This window comes from Vicugna pacos, chromosome X (assembly GCF_048564905.1).
Source record: "Vicugna pacos chromosome X, VicPac4, whole genome shotgun sequence".
Taxonomy (NCBI): domain Eukaryota; kingdom Metazoa; phylum Chordata; class Mammalia; order Artiodactyla; family Camelidae; genus Vicugna; species Vicugna pacos.
In genome coordinates, this window is record NC_133023.1 from 43140808 (window position 1) to 43163952 (window position 23145).

The 23145-nt window shown below is 40.3% G+C and overlaps 2 protein-coding genes across 7 annotated transcripts in view; both read right to left on the reverse strand.

Moving 5' to 3' along the window:
* FAM120C (family with sequence similarity 120 member C) overlaps positions 1–10073 on the reverse strand; it is a 97525-nt gene extending 87452 nt beyond the window's left edge. For 2 of the 5 annotated variants that reach the window (XM_031671122.2, XM_031671126.2), the window contains exon 1: positions 9026–10073. In XM_031671122.2, the coding sequence (XP_031526982.1) occupies positions 9026–9724 (699 nt within the window). In that variant the 5' untranslated portion in view covers positions 9725–10073. Of the gene's footprint in view, positions 1–861; positions 992–3022; positions 4032–9025 lie in introns of those variants that run through there. The other 3 variants (XM_031671125.2, XM_031671124.2, XM_072956765.1) reach the window with 3 other exon arrangements.
* Positions 10074–16859: 6786 nt separating this feature from the next.
* Positions 16860–23145, reverse strand: part of WNK3 (WNK lysine deficient protein kinase 3) — a 128409-nt gene continuing 122123 nt past the window's right edge. For both annotated transcript variants that reach the window (XM_072956764.1, XM_006218265.4), the window contains exon 23: positions 16860–22418. In XM_072956764.1, the coding sequence (XP_072812865.1) occupies positions 22089–22418 (330 nt within the window). In that variant the 3' untranslated portion in view covers positions 16860–22088. The remainder of the gene's footprint in view (positions 22419–23145) is intronic.

A 23145-nucleotide genomic window follows, 5' to 3' on the forward strand; every position in this document is an offset into this window, starting at 1 on the left:
GAGGGCTTGTTAGATTGACAAGTCCCATCACCAGGTTCTGATTCAGTAGGTCCGGGCTAAGGCCGGACACTCTGCATTTCTAACTAGCTTCCAGGTAGTAGTGTTGTTGATCAGGGACCATACTTAGAGAACTACTGGCTAGGCACATAAGCTAAGTGTATAGTTACATGTATAGTGTTTATATCTGTTGTAACCAGCGTTAATCTGAAACGTCACAAATAATTTAACTTCTTGACCCAATTTGTCACATAAAAAATGTACAGGCATCAATCTTTAACATCCTGAGCAGCAGTACTTAACTACCTTTGCAAGTGCTTGTTTATGACATAAATTCCGCTGTACTCAAAAGATACTCTTTTCTGAAACAACTACCTATAAAAGGCTTTCAAGTCCTGGCAATTTTTTCATGTAATACATAATTGCATTTCATGGCAGTACTACTTAATTCTGTCTGTATTCGAAAACACAACCTATTGAAATTCCAAGCCCTTTTACAAGTTCTTTTTATTTCAGCACTCACCATTCTTGTATACTGGTCATATTTCTTACAACGGTTTATTTTTAAATGTTCTCTTAAATTGTAGTCTTTCAACAAATATATTTTATTTTGATATAAAGGAATACTCATCACTTCCACTAGGAAATAGGCTCTCTCTGATTTTCCTTTAAATATATGATCTTCTTGTATAGATCATTTTTTTTTCACTTTACGTGGGTATGAGAAATATTTCATGTTCTTCAAAACTACTATGAAAAAGTACAGGCACAACAATCAATGGTGTTTCAGTTATTGATTTCTGTGTAACAAATTACCCCCAAAACTTAAGTAGCTTTAAAAACACATTTATTTTCTCATAGTATCTGTGGGTGTGGCTTAACTGGGTCCTCTGGCTCAAGGTCTTTCACAGGCTGCAATCAAGGTGTCAGCCAGGGCTGCAGTCATCTCAAGGCTCGACTGGGGAAGGATCCGCTTCCAAGCTCACTCACATGGCTGTTGGCAGAATTCAGTTCTTTGTGGGTTGTGTTGGACTGAGGGCTTCAGTTCCTCACTGGCTGTTGGTTGGAGGCTGCCCTCAGTCCCTTCTTATGTGGGCCTCTCCATTGGGCAGCTCACAATATGGCAGCTTGCTTCATCAGAATGATCAAGCAAGAAGAGCCAGAGAGAGCAAGAGAGAGTGCAAACAAGATGGAAGTCCCAGTTTTTTATAACCTAATCTTGGAAGTGACATCTTATAACTTTTGCTTTAGCGTATTCATTAAAAGCTAATTACTAAGTCCAGCCCACACACAGGGGGTGGGGGTGGATTAAACAAGAGTGTGAATAGCAGGAGGCAGGAATCATTGGGAGCCATGCAGAAGATGGTTATTATGAAAGGCAAGTGGCACCTGGTCACTGTATCATTGAGACACCATGGAGTAGTAGAGACTCCAATAAATGAAGACCTTGTGGTTTAGCAAAATGGGGCAACCAGTGTTGCCAGAGGATCTGATATTTCAAGAGTGGTTGGCAAGTCAGAATTCTTGGTAATATTTCATAATTTTTAAAATATTGGCAACAAGTTCCTATTTGTTTAAAAAAAAGAAATACATTTATAAAATGCAAGTTAAATGATAAGAGGGAAATAAAAATCATTCAGCTACATGATGCCTAATATTCAATCCAAACCCACTATTTGACTTTCGATTCTGATGAACACTGTTTATCAGTGAAAATCAATGAAGTTTTTAAAAAAATGTGTGGGGCTATGGGCTGCCAGTTTGCCATCCTTGCCATAACCCTTGTAATTTCCTTTGTGGTATGGATGAAAAGTTTTGGTGTCTGATATGCAAATTGTGGTTCTGCCACTTCCAATATGTCTTTGGGCCTATGACAAGGGTCAGAGAAAAGATCCTCAGGGCTTGTACTGTTAGTATTTTCTTACTTGTCTCCCTTACTAGACTATGAGCTCCTGGAGGGTTAGGGTACCCCTCTGACCTCAACACTCCCTTATCTCACTTTCCTACTTCATCTTTCTCCACAGCACTTACTATACCACCTAAAATACTATATAGTCTTTTTAATCTTGTTTATTGTCTGTCCTTCCCACTAGAATATAAACTTCTTGAGGTCAGAAATCTCTTTTGGTCACTGCTTTATCTTCTCAATATTGAACTGTGCCTGGCAAACAGTAAGAGCCCAATAAGCATCTGCTGAATGAATGAATTCCACTGTTCATAGCACAGTGTTTGGCACAGAGTACGTGCTCAAAAAATGTTAATTAGACTGAAAAGCACTCATTGCCCTGTTAAGAAAAATGGGGTGAAATGAGGCCAGAGAATGGTAGGCAGATCATGAAGTATCCTGTATGCCATGCCATGCCATGCCAAGCTTAAAGCATGAGAGTGAAATGATCAATGTCCAACCTTCTTGGCACACAAGATATTCTGGTCAAAGTAATTGCAGCTACCATTTACATGGCATTTACCATGTGCCATATAATATTCTAAGCATCTTACTTATGTCAAATCATTTAACACTCACAATGAAGTCTGCGATGTAAGTCTTATTACTATCTACCTCTTCGAAATGAGGAAACTGAGGCACAAACAGGTTAATTTGCCCATGTTTTATATAACTAGTCAGTAAAAGAACAAGAATTTAAACCCAGGCAATGTGGCTCCAAGGTCTGTTCTCTTAACCATTACGCTACACAAATGAAATATAAGAAAAATGTTCTGGAAAAAGTTACTAAAATGCAACTATACTGTTTTGAGATACATTAAAGATGAAGGATTTTAATGTCAAATATATTTAGGTTCATATCTTGGCTCAACCACGTTCCAGAAGTGTAACCTTGGACCAGTGAGTATGCTAAGCCTGTTTTTACTTTAGCTATTAGAAAATGGAGATTAATACATATCCTGACAGGTGGTTGTGATGATTAAATGACAAAATGAATCTATGTGAGGTACCCAGCCCATGTGGTAGCCATTATTACTATCACCAAGGGGAATTTATTCTATAAATGCATTGCTAAGCAGCTACAAAACTTACTTTTATTTAACAGTTTGGCAATTCCATTTGGAATTGAGTTAATTTACATGGAATTAACATATAACATTATGAAACACTGGTTCTACATTCTTCCCTATCTGACTTTCAAAGTCTTCTACAGTCAGCCAGTCAATCAACAAATCTCTCTTTCAACAACCATTATTGTATATAACGTGTCAAGCCCTAGAGCAAATCTCTGCCCTCTTGGAACTCAAATGACAGATAATTATATACAAACTTCCAGTTATAAGTTCTGGGGATATAACACATAACATGGGGGGGAAAAGAAAATTATAATGTAATATGAAAATACTACAGGAGAAAAAATATGAGAGAGGTTAAAAAAAGAACACTCTGGTAGCACAAGGAAAGGCATCATTCATCTTGGCTGGGAAAGATTTCATAGTGATAACTGTTGAGCAAGAATAAATATCAATTTGCTATGTGAGGGTGAGCATTACATAAGAAAAGCACCATGTGAGAGGACATGGTATGCCTAGGAAACCAAAAAAGTTCAGAATAGTTGGGACATTCCAGTGGTTGGAACAGGTGTGGGCAAAGGTAAGCACCAAGTAAGTCTGGAGAGAGTCTGGTATCAGACTGTGAAAGGCACTGTCGGCCATGCTGAGAAGTCCGGACTTGGTAAGGTAGGCAAAAAGTAGCCAGTGGATATCCTCAGGCACACAACAAAGTCAGCTTTGGTTTTCAGGATGGCGTCTCTGACAGCAGTGTGGAAGATGGACCAGATGATGCCCAGATCTCCAGATCCAGATGTCCAGAGAGTGGTAAACGAACAAGTTGAGGCTATTTTCACAGTTTAGATAAGAAACGATGGCAGCCTGAACTATGGCAATGGGGGCGGAAGTGGCTGGACTCAGGAGACATTTCTGAGGTAGAGGTGACAGGATCTGGTGACCAAGGGAATATGGGAAGTGACAAGAAAGTGAAGAATTGCGGACTCCATAGTTTATGGCTCGAAATGGATGAAAGACAACATCTATAGAAAAAGAGAATACCAAAAGCAGAACAAGTTTTGGGGAAAATAATGAATTCCATTCTGGATATTTTTTAGTATAAATGACCTTAAGATATTGAGTAGTAGAGAGCTGAAAAGATGTGTCAAAAGCTCATGAGAGAGGTTAGGGGTCGAGAAAGAGCTATAGGAATCACCAGAATATTGTTAATACTTAAAGCCGTAATAATTTAGGGTGACACTGCTCAGGAAATGAAAGGAGAAAAAAATGACTAGGACAGAGGCCTTGAGAGCGCCAAGGCTTAAGGAAGCAGTAAGAGAAGGAGGAATAACTTAGGAAAGAAGAAAGAACTAGAGACTTATAAGGAGAATCAGCAATGAGCAGAATTATGGAATTTAAGGAAGGAAGTTCAAGGAAAGGATGGCTCAATAGTGTCAGTATCTCCAAGAGGACCAAGGAAGGGTGAGAACGGAAATGGATGTGGCAGCTTCAGAATGGTCACATCACACACCAAGTTGCAACAAACTAGGGAATGGGGAATGAATGCAGTCTTTTATTTTTTTAAGATAATGGTTAAAAGGGAGGAACAGGAATAATGATAACGGCTTAAGGAAATTACAAAGTAAAGGAAAAGTTTTGGTTTTTTTTAAGGTTATTTGAGTATTATAAGTGAAGGAAACCAGAGGGGAAAGACTGAAAATGCAGAAAAGAGATTGCTACTTTTGAAGTCCTATAACTTCACTGTATGACTCACTCACTTGGCACTTAGCTTACATGTTTGCCTTGTACTGGCAGTACTGTACATTTAACAATGCTGACACAAACTAAGTGCTCATTAAATCTACTTATTATTGTTTTTTCTTCATGTATCTATGCATATTATCTGGCCAATAAAAGTGTACAATCTTACAAAAGAATGTACAAAAAGGAAACCGTGTGGTGGAATTGTGGAAAGAGACTGCGCAATACAGACCCAGAACAAAGATTTTTATCCACCACTTACTAGTTAGTGTCCAGACCAAAGAAAAATTATTTCACCTCTTTGCACCTCAGTTATTCAACTGATAAGTGGGAAGACTACTATGCATTCTTGCGAGCTTGTGAGTATTAAACAAGATATTTAAAAAGCACTTTCTATACAACTTGGTGCTTAAGAAGTAGTAATAGTTACTATTATGATTAGCATTATGATTTTTCCTACCACTAGTGCACCTAGAAGAGTCACTGACTTTTCAAGATGTGTCTATGACTGAGGATAAGTAAACAATCAAGAGGAATAGTAGTCATTGCTATACTGTATTCTAGAGAACAAAAGCACAAAACGGCATCAGCTCTTGATCAGACTTCTCAAATTTGGGTTATTCATTTACCATCAACATGATTTCTGCCATATCCAAGTACTGCCAAGTTAATACTTTTCTTTAAGTCAACGTACTTTTCTTTAATTGGCCCCATTCTAAAGAATTATAGCTGTGAAATTGCGAGTTTCATGTGTTGATTATCTTTTTTTCTAATATATACAATAACCATTAAAACAAAAGCATTCATCCCATTAACCACCCAACATCATCTCTCAAACCACATTCTAAAATTGCTTTAGGGTTGCCCTACTTCTGAGACCCTTAGGCAGAGATCAGGTAGCAATTTTTGGTTTTACTTAATTTTTCTCCTACTGGCAACTACCACTTACAAAGGTTGCAGAACATACAAATGAAACCAATCAAGTGACAAAATTTATCCCAGTAATATACACTGAATCTTCTCATGGGAAGTCCCAAGTTGTCTGAAGCTAAACAGACAACCCAGCAATTTATCTCTTAATCTCTCCACTTCTATTTTCTCTATCACAAATGAAAACGAGACTAGGAATAAAGGCCCATCTTGTGGCCTAGCCTCAAGAACAGAACCAAGGGGAGGAGAAATTCAGTGGTGGGTTTTGCTCTGAAGCACCAGCATTTCAGTCAGAAGAAATGGCAGGCATTCAGATCACGCAAGTGAAAAAACTTCAAGATAGTGCAATACGCGTCTGAAAAGGCAAACTACCATCAATTATGAACCAATACCTTTCAAATCTGTGTTATAAACCAGTAAGTTCTCCATCATTCCAACAACAGATCACTGACCAGAACCAGGAGAGAGAACTTCACTGATAACATCTGTAGATACTTTATGTACACAATTTTGGGCCAGTCTTAAATCTACTATATTAACAGCCACACTACACACGTTTTAACTCACTTCTACAATCCCTTCTGTTAAAATCACTAACCCCTTCATTCATGGGGAAAAAAATGTATCCTATACCTAAAATACACAAAATATTATGTAGAATATGAAAAGACCAAAGAGTTTATAATCTAGCAAAGGGAATAAGATTTCTGTATTTCCCCAACTGTAGTACTAATGACTGAAGAGGATTACTGGGAACTCTTTTCCCCAATATTTTATTATAAAAAATTTTAAACATACGGCAGAGCTGAAATGATTTCACAGTGAACAGGCAAATACCCACCACTGAGATTCTACCATTGTTATTGTACTTGCTTTATCACATATCAATCCATCTATCCAACCCATTTTATTTCTTGATGAACTGCTGGGATTTTGGGAAAAAGACTATGTATGATGAAAAATCTTGGCAGGCCCTATTAGGGTTGCCTCTCAAAAATGTTGACTGATGGGGTGCATGAACAAAAGTTTGAAAACCACAAACCTGTAAGCAGTGTTCAACTCTCCTGCCAAGCTCCAATCAAAATCTGTTCGGAGGTCCTAGCAGGACATATTAGGTCTCCACACCCTTGTCCACTATCTGGACCATCCTTCCCAGCCCTCTTTAAGGCTCAATACCCATCTCTGAAACCTCCCCCAACTTTCACCCAGAATTAACCATGCCCCTACAGGGGCCACTTTTTTTTATCATTAGCCATTAGCTCACAGTATCTGCCACTTTGTTTTCAGTCTCTTTTACTTAATTCTGACCTCCTTGAGGGCAGGGATCCCCTTATTTTCCTTTGGCACAGTATCTAGCCTAGAGCAGGCACTCAATAATTGAATAATATAAATGAATAGCTCAGACCTGTCTTTACCCAGGAGCCAGGGAAGATGTTTGATGCCTGTGGGAATGATTTAATCACACTGGCACTTTAGGAGATTCGTTTTAGAGAACTGCTGTCAAGAGCATGAGCTTGGGAGCCAGACTGCCTGGGCACAAATCCCAGAATACCAGCTCCGCCATTTATTGCTGTGTGACTTTTGGGCAAGTTTCTAAGCCTCCTGTGCCTCAGTTTCCTCATTTGAAAAATAGATAATACTGCTTCTCAGGTTATTGTGAGGATTAAATGAGATAACTGCTTTTTGTTAAAGCACATAGATTAGCAACTGGCACACAGTAAGCGTTTCATCAGTGTTAGTCATTGGTGCCAATAACCAGGTTAATGACAATGAGGTAAAATGCCCTTAAAGCGAGGGTGGCAGCAGTGAAAACAAGTGGAAAGAATGGCCATAAATGAAGACTCTACTGAGACATGCTCGGTCAGGAAGGCAAGCAAATGAGTGTCTGATACACTGTTATTTTTCTACTTTGTATGCTTGAGATAGCTCACAAGGGAATTTTTTAAAAACTACTAAAAACAGCTATAACCTACCCAGTTTAGGCACAGATTAGATGCTGGGTACAAGGAGGCTGGACTCCAGCCACAAGCTCTATAACCACTGCAAGTAGTTTTATGCAGGTCTTTCAGTCTCTCAGCTGAGATTTTATTTTTCCTCCTCATTACCCCACCCAGCACTATTTCTTTAGTTTATGATTCTCACAATTCCATGTTCCTGTCCTCTGTGAGCACATCACCAAGAGCCTTGGTTGGAGAATGGGTTTGCCGTTTCATCCTACCCAACCCTGTACCACTTTTCTTTTTCCTGCCTACCTCCTCTACTTCTCAAGCCTTGCTATTCCCTACACGTAGGAACTTGAAACCTAAGAGTATGGGAAAGCAACAGAGCAACAGCAGTTGTGCCAAGAACTGGGGATGCTGCCAAGCTGTTCCCCAGGACCCATATGCAGTGACCAACTACATGCAGAGATTGGATTGAACTGCCCATGGGGCCTCACATGCTAGATATTCCCATTTGCTTATGCTCGTTTTCCCTCTCCCACTTAAAGAAGCCTCTTCCAAAACCTGTAACCAATTCAAATCCAACTTATCCTTGAAACCCAGCTGAGGTTCAGCTTCTTCAAGGAAGCCTCCTCCGACCATTCTAACCCACAGATATTCTCCCTCCACAGACACACACCAAACAAGTACTATACTTACAATCTGTACCAGAAAGCTTAATCACACACATTTATATCATTAATAAATGTTTCATGTGTATATATTTGATATACTTGATTTGCCAAAGGCAGGAACCATGTCACACGTCTTTTAAACCCCTTACTCTCAATGGGTTAATATTTGTTGAAAAGTGACTGAATCAGTGGGTTTGGTTGGTTGTTTGCTAAAGAAGGATGAGGCAGAAACATGTTGAAATGAAAAAGGTTGAACGGACAGATGTTTGAAAAAGAAGCACTGGTTCAAAACGGGGGGAAAGTTGCAGAAGAAAGGTGTTCAATTAACATGTTTAATTGATTTGCTGCAAGGTTGGAAAGAGACATATAGAACAGAGATATCAACTGGGAAAAAGGTATTTCAGCTTGAGGCAGAAGACAGCAGGAGAAACATGGGGCTACAAAAGAAATTCTGCTAAAACCTAGGGATAGGCTAGTTGGGTAAGTAAAGGTAAAGGGAGTTATTGGGATGACATAGGTAGAGATGTGATTATGCAGGTGAGCGAATCAGTTAGGGGTGGTATGAAGGGTTGGATAGATGGATAAAATGACCAAGGGTAGTTGGGCAAGTGGGTTAGCTGATTGGGCGGTGAGTGGGTAGATGGGAGGCAGGTAAGTGGGTGGGTGGTTAGGTGTTTAGTTGGGAGGGAATAGGTGTGGGGCGTATTATTTAAGATCCGGCCCCTCCCTCACCTTGACCCGGAAGCGGATGAGTGCTAGCCTCACGCAGTGGCTCAGGCAGGCCGGTGGCAGGAACCAGGCCCGTGGAGGAGGGGTGCCCTTGTTGCCCACGTGTCCCACGATCAGTTGCGCTGTCTGCCGCTCAGCCTGGCACCGACGGCCCCACTCGGCCAGCCGGTCCTTGCCCAGGCCCCCGGGGAACATGACCACCAGCTCCAGGCCGTCGCCGCCGGGATAGGCACAAGCCTGACATAGCGCTGACAAGTAGCCCAGCATGGCGTTCCATTGGCCGCCACACACCCAATCCGTCTGGTAGCCGCCATAAAGCCGCGGGAGCGCCGAGCCCGCGTCCACCAGCACCCGGGCCCCGGGCAGCGGAGGGGGCGGCGGTGGCGGCGGCGGCGGCGGGTGCAGCCCGGGGTGCGCCTGGCCGTGGTGGTGGAAGTGGTGAGCGGGGTGATGGTGCCGCGTCGGCCCCGCGCCCCCGGAGTAGGAACCCAAGGCAGCGGGCGGGAGCGGTGGTTGCAGAGGCGCGGAGCCCCTGGCGGCGCGTGGAGCCCCGGGCGCTAGGGCTGCCGTAGGCGGCAGCTGGCGATGCTGGTGCTGCTGCTGCTGGCGCGAGACCGTGCGCGCGAGTTTGAGGAGGTCCACGGGGACCACGGCCCCGGGACAGCGCTTCTCCAGGAACTCTTGGAAGCCCTGGACGCCCATGCTTCGTCGGTGGGCAGACGAGACGGAGGCTGCGCGAGCAGGCTAGGCGGCGTTCTGGGCGCGAAGCTGGGGGCGGGCGCGTGCGCACTCCGCGGGGGGCGAGGGGGCGGGAAAAGGATTCCCGAGGGGAGGGGTGAGCGAGCGAGGGAATGAGGGCGGGGTGGGAAGGAGACCACAGGTTGGATTTGGGTGGAGAGGAAGGGTGAGGCCGACCGGACTCAGGAGAGGCTGGGAGGATAAAAGCGATGACGGGCTCTAGTCACTTCTCTTTTTTATCCCTCTCCGGCCGCTCTTCACCGCGTCAAAAGAGGTGAAGCCTCTTCCTTCCACCTCCGGGAGCCATGTTGCCTCGTCTTCTCTATGGTACACGCTTTCTAGCTGGAGGAGGGGGAGCTGGGCGGAGCGGCGGGGCATCCTGGGATTTGTAGTCTTCTCTGTGGCCTCAGGATATAGTGCTGTAACAAGATTACCAAGCCTGTCAACCCTTGCGTTCAGAATGTCTCAAGTGGCGGGGCGTGATATGCGTTTAAGTTTGCCCTCCACCTCTTTGCATCTACCGAGTTGCTTCAGGCTATTTACCGCCTTTCCAGGGAAAAGGAGGCCGAGGTGATGCATCATGGGAAAGGAAGCAGAGTGGATTAATTGAATTCAGCTAAAGTATGCTAAAATTCCCCAGGAGGAATTTTTCTGGGGGTGGGGGGAGAAGGATAATGTGCGTAGCTTTTAATGAATGAAAAGGACACATATGAAATGTAAAAATAATAACCACCACCATTTCTGTGGCAATACACTTAACTTTTAGCTACTGTCATTCTTTGAAGATAAGTTGTTGGTCCCAATTTATGAATGGTGAAACATATTATTTATTTGCCCAAGGCAATGCAGAAACACAGTGAAATCAAATATCCGTTGTACCCGGAATCTCTAGCCAGGGAGATAAGCACTGACACAAATTAAACTACAAGTTGAACCTTACTGGCACTCACTGAGCTACAACGTCCTATGGTTAGGACCCTTGTTCCCAAACCTCACTGTGAATCATTCTGTCGGGGAGCTCTCGCAGAATAGCGGTAAAAGCCCCCATTCCAGACTTACAGAATCAAAATCTTGAAAAATGTATTTTTCGGCATTCCGCTCAGTTGATTCTTACATAGCGCCAGTCTTCTGACTGGCTTTTAGGGTCCACTGCTTCAGCAAGATGAGGACAGAAAACAAGATCCATTCTGTTCTGTAACAGTGAGTAGCAGCCAGATCTGACTTGGAACTTAACGGAGGGTGGGAGACCACGGTAGGCCATGCTAGAACACAAAAGTGCAGAACCCAGGAGTAATGAAGGTGAATGAAGTCTGGTAACAGTGTATTAGGATGCAAAAGCTGAGAAAGCTTCAAGCTCCATAAAGAAATTTGTCATAAAAGAATAGCGGAGCTAGAATAAGCCAGACCGGCAAAGAATGAGTAGACGGTGAAGCTATGCACATAGATAAGGCTTTTGAAAACAGTGAAGGGAGAACAGTGGCTTGAAGGGATGGAGGATGGAAGGAATAGAGGTTTTCTAGTATAATGGATGCCTATTGGATTATCTGCTCAGCCCTCCTTTTCTAGGTACGACCCTCCCCCCATTTACAGTTACAGCAAAAACTGTCAGGTTAACCATAACCATGGCTGATTGGGTCAAAGGTAGACAACGAATCCAATATGGGTTGATCAGAATCTCATTCTCTAAAAATTGGGAATTGGACCAGAGAGATCCGTTTTTCTCTAAGTGTAAAACTTAGAAGCTCTCAGCACTCAGTTTTCCCAACAGAGGGACAGAAGTAAAAGATGCTGATCTGCAGGAAAAAAAAATGCACTCTCAGAGCAGAGATGGGAGACAGGGAGTCTTCATTGTGTTTAAGTCCCAGGTTCTAGATCATTCCTCAGGCATTCTTGTCCTTGGTTTCTCTGAGGCAACCTCATATCCTTACTATTTTTGTTTAAGAGAGTTGGATTAGAAACTGCTTATGACCAAAAAAAAATATTAATTCAAGAACCGATTCCAGAAATGGGGTGTGGCAAATTACAGACCCTAAACTATGGAACTGGCAGAGATTGGAGATCTCCCATATCATTTATTTGAAGTTGATATTCTGTGTTATTTGGCAGTGAAGCAGTTTCTTATTGCTCTTGAGGCTCAAAAACAGAGCAGCCCTTCTGCCTGTATCAAGAGTTCAGCAATTGCTGGTGGTCAGATACTCACGGGCTTTGCTGACTTATAGCAGTAGAATTCTGTCTCACTTCAAATGTTTCACTAATTAGAAATCTGGCATCCAGGCAACTGGAATGAGATTATCTGTATAAACCACCATAGCGTTCCTTGTTCTCTAACTCCCCCAAATGTGATATCTTCCTCTGTAAATGCATTCAGCTGGAATGCAAAGAAAGGGTAGATGTAACATTCCCAGAGCAGATTAGAAAAAAGAGGCTTCACATCCTTGAACTCAGCCTACTGTTTCCTGTCCACGCTCTGAACTGGAGACCTTGAGCAGAATGCCAGGGAGAAGGAGCCAAGTCCTTAGGTAGAGAGCTTAGAAACAGAGCTGCAACAAGATGAGGCAGGTTATTCCCTTTAGCAAATCTGAAGATTCAAAGCGCATAAGTTGCCAAGATTCTTGGCACTTTGTTATTAGCGTTGTGAGTCCCCTCAAATGAAATCAACAGGCGGTCAAATGAGGTTTTGAGGAAGTTGTATCCCTAGAAAATCATATATGGTGAATGAGGACCATGAGCCAGAGCAGTGATTCTCAAAGCACATGGACCAGCACATTGGCACCTAGGAACTGTTAGAAATATAAATTCTCCGGCCTCACCCCAGACCTTCTGAATCAGAAACTCTGGAGGTGGGGCCAGCAATCTGTGGTTAAGTGATGTCAAAGATAAACAAAGCCCGACATCAGTTAAAACAGTGAGAACAGATTACTGACAGTAGGGAAACAGCAGAGCTCCATTCCCATTTATGCACAGGTGACTGAGCATTTTAAAGGGAGATGGAGGGAAGAGGAGCGAGCAGGGGCTGAAGTAGACTCAGGGAAGTGAAAACTTAAAAAAAGGGTTGGCAAATGTAAATGCAGTTAGGCCAGCTGTGTCTGCTAGCTGGCAATTACTGAATTTAGGATTCTGTCCTCCCACAGTTAAACAGAGGCCCTAGCCCTCCTGATGATTACATTTCAAAGGAACGGTCCTTGAAACACACACTCTAGTGTTAGGAAATACATATACATCTCAAAGGGATGGGGAAGAAGTCACAATTGTAAGTCCTTTTTGGTAAATGCTCTAAGAAAGGGAGGTCAGGAGTCTATCGTCAGGTGTCAGCTAGAGCAAACTATAAATTCTTTTTACAGCCCTGAGCTTTTCCGGATGGGTCATCCCAGAGACTCAGGCAGCTAGAAGCCATATTAAAGTTTGGTTAAGTCTCTTGGTGCCGCTGGTGTTTGAATGGACTTTTTATGTCGAGAGCTTTTGCAGATCTCACTAGTTTTCCACCTGATTTCAATGCACGCTCAAGTTTGAGAATCACTGCTCTTCTAGAGTGGGCCCAAGTCCAGGCTGGTTAAGAAAGAAGGAGCATCAGTAAACTGACTCCCGTAAGTTCTTCTATACTCGTAATTTATTTTTATTCATTCTTAATCCAGCTGGAAATGGTGCAGACTCAGACTGGGTGGCTGATAATGGTGTGCCCCTCTCCTTTCCTAAAAGGGAACTTTGTGGTTAATCTAAGTATTTCTCTACTATTGTGTGAGATACATCGGTGGCAGTTAAGTTTATCAGGAAGTTGGACGATCAAGAGGAGCCACATATAGACTGTCACTAAACTAGATGAGGAAGGGGCATGTCCATGCCATGTAATTGCTTCTGGATGCAGTAGTTGCATGTGACTTCCAGTTGTCCATAGGTTATGTTAGGTGTGGGCATTTATGGAGCTGTAGATATGGGGAAAATGGCATATGGGTTTATGGGACAATCCAAAAGAGGACTATAGGTAAACATCTACTGTTTTATCTCCCCAGCGTCCCTTTTGTACCACCTGCTCTACCTTACCCTCATGGTTGCACCAGGAACCACTCTTTATGTAACTTCCCAAAGAATTGGGGATTGAGCTGGAGGAGGAGAAATGAAAAATCCTGTCTACATGCAGGCACTTGATTTGTGTGTTCTTAAGGCCCATCTGCATTACCCTTCGGTTTTGTGAGACCCCACCATCTTTGTAATAAATTCCTTTTTCTTAAGCTTGTTCAAATTGGCTTTCCATTACTTATACACAAGAGTCTTAACATATTTAGCACAGGAGAAACTTTATGCTAGACATAGGCCACTGAGAAGGGTAGCAATAACAGAGGCCAAAGCCCTGGAAGCAGAAGGGGACAGTAGGTGTCACAGAGTGGTGTGTGCTTTGGAGCCGGGATCTGGGCTCCAATACCAGTTCAACTCCTTATTCGCTATATAACTTTTAACAAGTTACTTAACCTCTTGAGCCCTTAAGGTATCTGTGAAATAGACTCATTAATTTATTCACCAGATTTATTTGGTACCTACTGAAAACAGTTTTCAAGACAGTCAAGGAGCTTAGAAGGGAGATGGTAATGATACTTACCTCAGAAGCTTGTGAAGACTAAATGATGTGATGAAGCACTTAGCATACTAACTGGCACAGTAAGCACCTAATAAATGTTAATTCTTATCATGAAAGGTAGAGAGAAGCATAAATACGTTGCATGGAGAGTTCACATTGGATTCACTCTTCTGATATTGTCCATCTTAAGTAACTTAAGTAACTGGCTTTTCAGTTTTTGTAAGGGACCTACTGAAGCTTTTTCTATTGCCCAAATCCTTGGGGTCTGTTTGAGAGGCTGTAAACTCATATGGTAATAGGAAATAATTCATTAGAAAGTCTAATGAGGCTGCCATATTGCTTGTGTTTCTTGAACCAGCAGTAATAACAGGGAGGACCTTTGATGAGTAAAGGAAACAATGATAGTGGTTCTCAACCCTAGATAGATTAGTATGTATGATACTAACATATCACCTGAGGAGATTTTTAAACCAATACTAATTATAGGGATGGGACCCAGACACTAATTTTTATTTTAAATTGTGGTAAAATACATATAACAGAAAAATCACCATCTTAACCATCTTAAGTGTACAGTTCAGTACTGTTAAGTATATTCACATTGTTGTGCAACCAAGACACTAATTTTTAAAAATAGCTCCCCAGGTGATTTTAATAGTCAGGGATGAGAACCTCTGAGCTGGAATGGAGAAACCTTACAAATACTGGTTAAATTCCTGAGCCTATTTCCTCATTTGTAACATGCTTGTGAACTAGTCTTTTCCAGTTCTTCATCTATTTATCCCAAGGTCCTAGGAGCTCCTATTCAGACCATATGCTTTACTTCATTTCTGTCTTGAGCTCCTATCTTAAGACCCACCTTCTTTTCCCCAACTGCTACTACTTCAGCTTATTCTAAACTCTTTAGTCACAGACTTAATTCTGTCATCTTCTTTTATCTAGTGCTCATTAATGATGGCACATTTTAAATAGATTGTATGTTGTCTTCTCCCCCAATGTGAACACTTTCACCTCTGAATCCCACTTTATTACATCATCTAGCACCATTGGCGCCAATACCCAATCTTTCACCAACAGACCTCGTGTTGACTCACAGGTTGGGTTCAGTTTTGTCACCTCTTTATGATTGTTTCCTCTTCTCTTTAGTGATTTGTAAGGTCCCTTGAATAGTCGTTACTATTACTTGAGCAAACCTACTTATGTACCAGGCACAGTGCTAAGCCCTGTGTATGTTTTTTCACTTAGTCTCAAAATACCACCACTGAAGCAGTTATCCTTTTTAGATAAGGAAATTGAAGCTGAAAAGTTAAGGAATTTTCCTAAGTTCACAAAGCTAGAACACAAATCCAGGTCTGCTGAACCCCCCAGAGGTATCCGTATTGACTGTAATAAGAACCAGGGCCCATTTCCAAACCAGCCTGATTTTCCAAGTGCAAATTTATTGTGAAAGTCAACAGAGATGTCTAACAATAAGCACAGTTAGCAAATCTGAGACATATCTCTTTTAATACAACCACCTCATTTTACAAATGAGAAAATAGAGGTTTGAGAGGTCTATGAATCAAAAAAATCTGTGCTTGTTCTACTATGTACCTTGTATCCTCCTTTTAGGAATCACCTAAGAAAATACTTTGGAGCCACTGGGTCAATAAATCAAGGTAATAGATAGATTTTTTAAAAACACTTTAAAAATCCTCATCTAATCTTGAGTATTTCTGATTAGGCCTCTTATTCTTCCCCCAGGGATATTTGCATAAACATATGTATGATTCTTCTATCTAAATTATCAAATGAACAAGGGAGTCTGACCTCATTTGACAGTTTCCCAAGTCACTGAAGGGTGGTAAAAGAAAGATGTGGGAGGGAGACTTCCAAATGCACTTTGTTCTAAAGGTGAACCATAGACACTGTCAATATGGAAGGAAATGCTCCATAATAAGTTTGTGCAAAGGGGACATTTTGAATCTTTGCTTGTACCATTAACATACTTCTACTCCTGAAATTATAAAATAAGCACTGGATATAATCTCATGAAAGATATAGGAAAAGAGTATATACTAACCACAATAATTAGTTGAAAACCCAGTCTAAATGTATTTTGATTATTATTCTTAGGGTATATCTGAGAGTTAGTATGGCATGGGATTTTCCCATGAGTTTGCAGTTAGACAGACCTGGGTTTGGATCCAGGTTTCACCATTTACTAGCTATGTTACCTTGGTAAATTCTTTCATCTCTGTTCCTCAGAGTTTGTATGTAGAGACAGTAACTGACCTAGCTTATAGGATTGTTTTGTGAATTAAAAAAAATCACAAGCCTAACTAACACAGTAGGCACTCAGTAAACCATAGTGACTTATGGCTCATTGACACGTGAGAAGAAGAGGTTCAACTCAATTTGTTGGAGCTATAAATCAAGAGGGAATACACAGTTTGGTTAGTTTGTTCAGCCAGCATATCTACAGGACTAAAATTTTAAAAATCTGCTAAGTCGGATTTGATAAATGAAGAACCAGTTTAAGCCAGATGATTCCGGTAACTATGACAGCATTTTAATAAGATGACATACTCATTTTAACACAGCCTTTATTTTCTGTTTCAAAACAAAATTTCCAGGAAACAAAACAAAATACTTAACAATGGCTGGGTACAAATGAAATAAAAATCACAGCTTCAAAGAACCAAAATCAGACACCTGCTTAAAGGCAGATCACTTGGTTTACCCCCCAAAAAAAATGTTAATGTCAAGAAGGATTAAAATTAGGTTTAACATTCCATATAATGCTACATTCCCCGATTAAGAAAGGAGAGTTCACATATACAACTAAATGTTAAGTGTAGAGAAGTGGCTGAAATTCTGCATACTTTATAGTAAATTATGCATGAAAGTTTATTAATTGCATAAACTTCCTGAGTGGCTCCCATGCTGCACTAGGTCTGCATGCTTAATACTCATATCAAACAAATTACAGCTTTAACTGATTGAGCATGACAGACCTTGAACAACTGCACTTTCTGATCAGTCACTATTTCTGCTGAAGGTATTTTCTGAACCACAAACTTCAATCTGAAATCTGAAATTATAGTGGAGAAGAAATGCAACATAAAAATTAAAAAAAAAAACCTGGAAGGATGATAAGCACGCATTTAGAAGTTTTATTTTACACTGGCACTTTTTTTTTCCAAGAGCCCAGTTTCTCTCTTCCCTTCTTGCTTGACTTTTAGCCTTTTGGTTTGAGGTTTGTTTTTTTTTTAAATTAAAAGAAAACCTTCCAGAATGGGAGCTGTTGGTTTGTATAATCTTCCAACTATCTCAGTTGAAAATAACTTCAGTGTAACCTAGTTACTATCCCAGGCCCCTGCCTATGTTGGCTGTCAAGGTCCCTGACCAATGTTTGTGTTCATCCTTCACATACAAAGACTATTTCCAGGGTGACCTGAAAGCATTTGGCTCCAAAAAATTTCACACTAATTTTACTTCAAAGAGTTTTATCAAGTTTGAGTGTCACCATTTTACAGTCTGGATTGTTTGTGTTTTTAAAATTTCAATCCTAGAAATTATACTTACCAAACCAATAGCCTTCTCTATGCACCCCCTGCAACTGGTTAATCTTCTAAACAAAGGGGGGAAAAACAAATCCCCAACAAACTACAGGATGAAAAATGAACAATCAATTCTAGAAAATGGCCTGCACACCACCTCAAATATCTCAAGATTTTTCTGAATCAAACAAGATTAAATAACTGAATCTCAAACTGATGGCAAGTATACTTCAGGAATGTACTTGTGCACTGAAGCCTGAAATACAGTATTTACTAACATTAAATATGCTGTAGTGTTATACACAGTAAACACGTGAAACAACGTGATTTACAAACATTTGCTCAGTTTTCTGGGGAAAAAAAAGGAATGCATTATGTTTATCACTCAGAAAAGACAGCAAAGAAGAAAGTCAATGCCTCTGATAAACTTTAGAGATTGGACAGACAGTCACCAATAACTACAATTCAACTAAAAGCACATATGGCCATTTTAAGGTAACAAAATATCACTGCAAATACCTAGCAGTATGCTAATATGCTGAATGACAGGCCACTGCTGTTAAGGTTTATTTCACTGTGGTAGTTAAAGCAATTTCAACCCATAGCCCTTTAGGCACACAGACAAATGCATCTCTAATAAAAGATGCAAAGTTACAGGCACTGGACTGTCTAATTTAGGTAATTTCTTACCATTTGTTTATTTTACCACTAACTCCGATAATTAAGTCCTTCATTGCCACCAACTGGATTTATTTCTCTGCTCTCCATCCTCAAATCCCCAAAGCTTACTTCATAGAGGCACGTGGCTCTCATCACTTAAACAGAGATTGGTGGCAGAGTGATGGTCCCTCTCATTTCAAACTCATAGCTAGCACTGGAACAAGAAGGCAGGCCAGATTAGAACCTGAAAGAATACCGAGAATCAAGGCAAAAAAGCAAGTTTCACAGGCAGTGTTTACTTGTGTACCCTAAAACAGCACTGAAAACGAGGTAGATAAACAAATGTAACTGGACTGGAATTAAAACTGGGGTTCTAAAATGATCCATCCCATCATACTGTACATAACACTCCACACTCAATCCAAAAATCGCAGCAGAAAAGTGCCTTTTAAACTTTCACAGATAATTTTGCTGTCAAACCATTAGAATTCATGCTAGATATAAAACTGGCAAGAAAGGGATGAAAAACAAAATGGTTATTTGTTATACTACAGCAAATTGCCTTAAATAGAGATTCAAGACTGCTACAAATATACATTAGGCTTATTTTCATTAGATTTACACCAATACTGGTTTCATATTCTTATGATGTTACACCCAACTTCACAAACATAGCAGCAGGTACTTCATGATGAAATGCTCACATTGCCACATATGGAGATACAGTACTGTTCATCAGACTTGCACTCTGAGAAGTAAACATGGTGGTTGGACGTACAGACTACCCCCAAATAAACTTTACAGGTAGGATGGTTTAGTATAACCCTTTTCTCTTCTACAAGAAGGAAAACGGAAAGGACAGGTTTGTATGTGTGTGTTGGAAATGAGTAGAAGGCCCTTGTTATACAGTAGGCTCTTTGTTAAGTAAGAAGGGAATTTCTGAGCTTTACGTCAAGAATTAATTATTTCTGGGGAGGAAAAGTACCTCGGCAAGGATGAAAACAGCACTATTATATGATTTAGCAAAATTATGAAATGATGCAAACCCCCTAGATAGAAAACTAGCTAATATTTACAGTCAAAATGACTATAATCTGAATCAAACATTTAAGTAATGGAAAAAATAACTTAAAAACCCACAGTGATGTGAATAACACTGACTTCTTCATTTCTGCACAAGCTCACTTTTTTCTGTATTTTTAAACTTACACACGTTACATATACATAATGTATACATAACATATATGTTAACCCAACTACTGCAGTCAGCATGGAGACAGCAGTACACTACTCACCATCTTCAAACTTTAGAAGACTACTTTTCTTTCCAGCAAAAAATCTGAAAAGATTCTAAGTATTGCAAGGCACTGCAAAAGTCTGCAGGCAAAAGAATGATGAATTATACATAAAACAGAGGTGGTGGCAAAATGTGGGACATGTGATGTAGAGCAGCCATTAATAAATGTAATTGTGCATGTCATCCATGGAGCTTTTTCCATCCTGGGGTACACTGTTTAAAAGGATTGCAACTCGAGAAGAAGGGATCTTAAAACCTGCAGTACTTTCACTTTATAGGTTGTTAAGTCTCAATGTAATTACACAAAGCCAACTCTCATAATGAAACACAGGCAGTTTTAAAGAATTACAGATTTTAGGCACATTGTTTTTCTACACATGGAAAACACTGCAATGCAAGAATCTGCATTACACTAATGTCCTAAAATCACTTCAACCTGCAAACCAATACTGTAGAATAAATTTGAAGAATCTTCACCTAAGACTTTGAAAGACTCATCAAAACCAGAGTATGTTTTATGAAAAGAAACTGTGGCTCTTATCAACAGCAATTCTCAAAATGCTGCCCTGGATGCCCCAAACGACAGCAACAGAATCTTTAAGATGCTGAGTCTGATCCTCAGGTAAGCAATATAAGACACATTTTTCTGAAAAAAGAAGGTACTGAATGCCACAAATTAGACTGTGCAAAAAAAAAAAAGTACACCCATTAAGTTTTCCTCATTACCAGGCAAAATCATGGGGTAAAATTTTTAAAGGAATATGGAGGAAAATCTGTTAACAGAAATGTTGGGTGATAATTTGGAATGTTTACCAGTAAACAAACTCATTATTAGGTAAATGTGTACTTGAAATCTTCAGAGTGGAAAGTAAGTATTTTAAACATGTTTGTATGTGGTACTCAATAAATACCATTTTAGAATTCTATTTGGATTTCACAGACTGAACATTAGGTAACTCTGTGACCAGCCTTTTAAGATTATTACAGTTAACCTTCTTGAAAACCAAAAATGTATATTTTGACATTGCCTCCTCTCCTCCTAAAACTGGATAAAACCCAGTAAAGTGCAACTTGACAGTGATCTCTCTCAGATTCTAAAGAGGCTGCCAAAATCATCTAAGACCTAAAATCATCTAAGATGCTATAGATACTAATAGGAAACTGTAACAACTAAAAAAAATGGTAATAAAAAAAAGCTAAGGGCAACTTAAATAGTATCCTTTGAGGGTCTACTATCTACTGCAGGACAGTGTATACCCCACATCGCTTAGAACCCTGTAAAGCCAGTGTTTTCATGTGTAAGTCTCAAAACCTACAAAACCTACTGTGTCAAGTAAATTTCACTTCAGAAGAATGGATTAATAGAGGTGTAACTTGAATCCTCTTTGTTAGGAATACAAAGATTCCCCCCAAATGAGATTCATATCAGCTGCAATATACCCCTTGCAAAAGAATGCAACCCAAATCAATGCCTCTCAGATGCTCAAAAACAATGTAGAGTGCACATGAGAAACAAGGAAATAGCTGCTCTGAATTACTATGGAAATCCTAAAGCAGCTACAGTATCTGCAGAATCAAGGAACTGTTACAGTTCTGTTTTTTCCTTTCTCTCCGCCTCACCTAAAACAAGGCTTCACTCCTACTGCTGTGACGACGGGAAGAAAATCACATTAAAAAGGGCTCATGGCCTATATTGGTTGACAAAGTTATTCTAATTTTATACACCAAAACATTTCCTGCAGCAAGTTACCCTGCCTTCTGCGAAAGGTAAACCTAAGATAAACATGTGAAGAATCGCGTAAGACTCCGGCTGTTAGAGGGTCTCACTTCGTCCACATTTGGGGAGTATCAATTTAGTTTTTACATCTTTTAAAGAAAAGTATCATCCAGCTGCAGAGAGCAGCAATAAAAAATGGGAGCTTCTCAGCAATGCATGTAAAGTGTCCTGGAAATGGTAATGCTCAAGCCGAGCTTATTAAAGCATTCTGAACGGTATTTTTAAAAAATCAAGTATCAAAGAGGATAGGATTTGAAGTGAAAAAACATTTCTGGGTGCAGTGTTCTATGTACAAACTGCACAGTTCTATAAGATGATGAGCTATATCAAATACTACATTGGAACCAAAAAAAAATACAGTGGAAAGTAAACTCAAATTAGGGAAAATATGGCAGAACTCAAGAAGAAGAAAGTTTAATATTTCAGGTGTCCTGAAAATAATTCTGAAAAAAATTTCCCTTTTCTTCATCATCTACTCTGATTCATTTGGGACCAGGAGGGATCGTGGATGGATTCTGCACTGATGAAGCTGGAAACGCCTGCAAATTCATCCCCGGCTGGAATGGTGCCCCAGACTGGGTAGGAATTACTACAGATTGTTGTGGTGTTCCTGAAATTCCTACCCACTGTACTGGATACCCTGGCCCCCCAACAGCATTATACTGACAAACATGGGGCATTCCATATGATGATAATGGCCCGGGAAATGAAGGGAGTGAGAGTCCTTGTGGCAAGGAGGTTGGGACAGCTCCACGGATTTGGGACAGAGAAGGAATCCATGTTGATGTGTAGCCCATAGTAGATGGAGTATTCTAACAAAAACAAAAATAAAAACAAAGATCAGTTTATTTGGTAGATGCTTTTACCCATCTCTATTCCTTCCTATTCTTTTTTGGCTTACTACTCTCCCAGTATTATTCCGAGTAGCTACCATTTTTGGAGTACTTTTCTGTGTGCTAAGCAGTTATATACCTTATTTCATTTCATCTTCATAACTGCCCTGCAAGGTAGGCATTTTTAGATGAGGAAACAGAAGCTCAAAATTGAAAACACCCAACACTACTAATCAAGCTAATAGCAAGGTGAGGATTTGAACATAGTTCCAGCTAACCCCAATCTCTGTTCACAGTTTAGTGTCTCCTTTCCTCATGCTAGCACTACTCTTCTATTTTTACTTCCATTTGTTAGTCCCAGGCATTCTTTCATCCAGGGACACAGACAACAGCCCATCTTAATACATAATTCTTTAGAGACAGAGGATGATTGAGTGTGGTACAGAGGAAAGAGCCTAGCATATAGTAGGTGCCCAATAAATATCACCTCCCTATCCTCTTCTACTATCTAAAGTCTGACATTTCTGTTATATTTTTACAAATTTAAATTTCAGACAATTATGGTTTTTTTGCAACACTGAGATAATATATTCCTGCCTGACCCTTATCATATCATGATTATGCATATGTATAGAGATTACTGAAATCTTATGCACATGGGAATAATAAGTCTAATAGAAGTAAATAATCTCACTTAAAGGAGAGC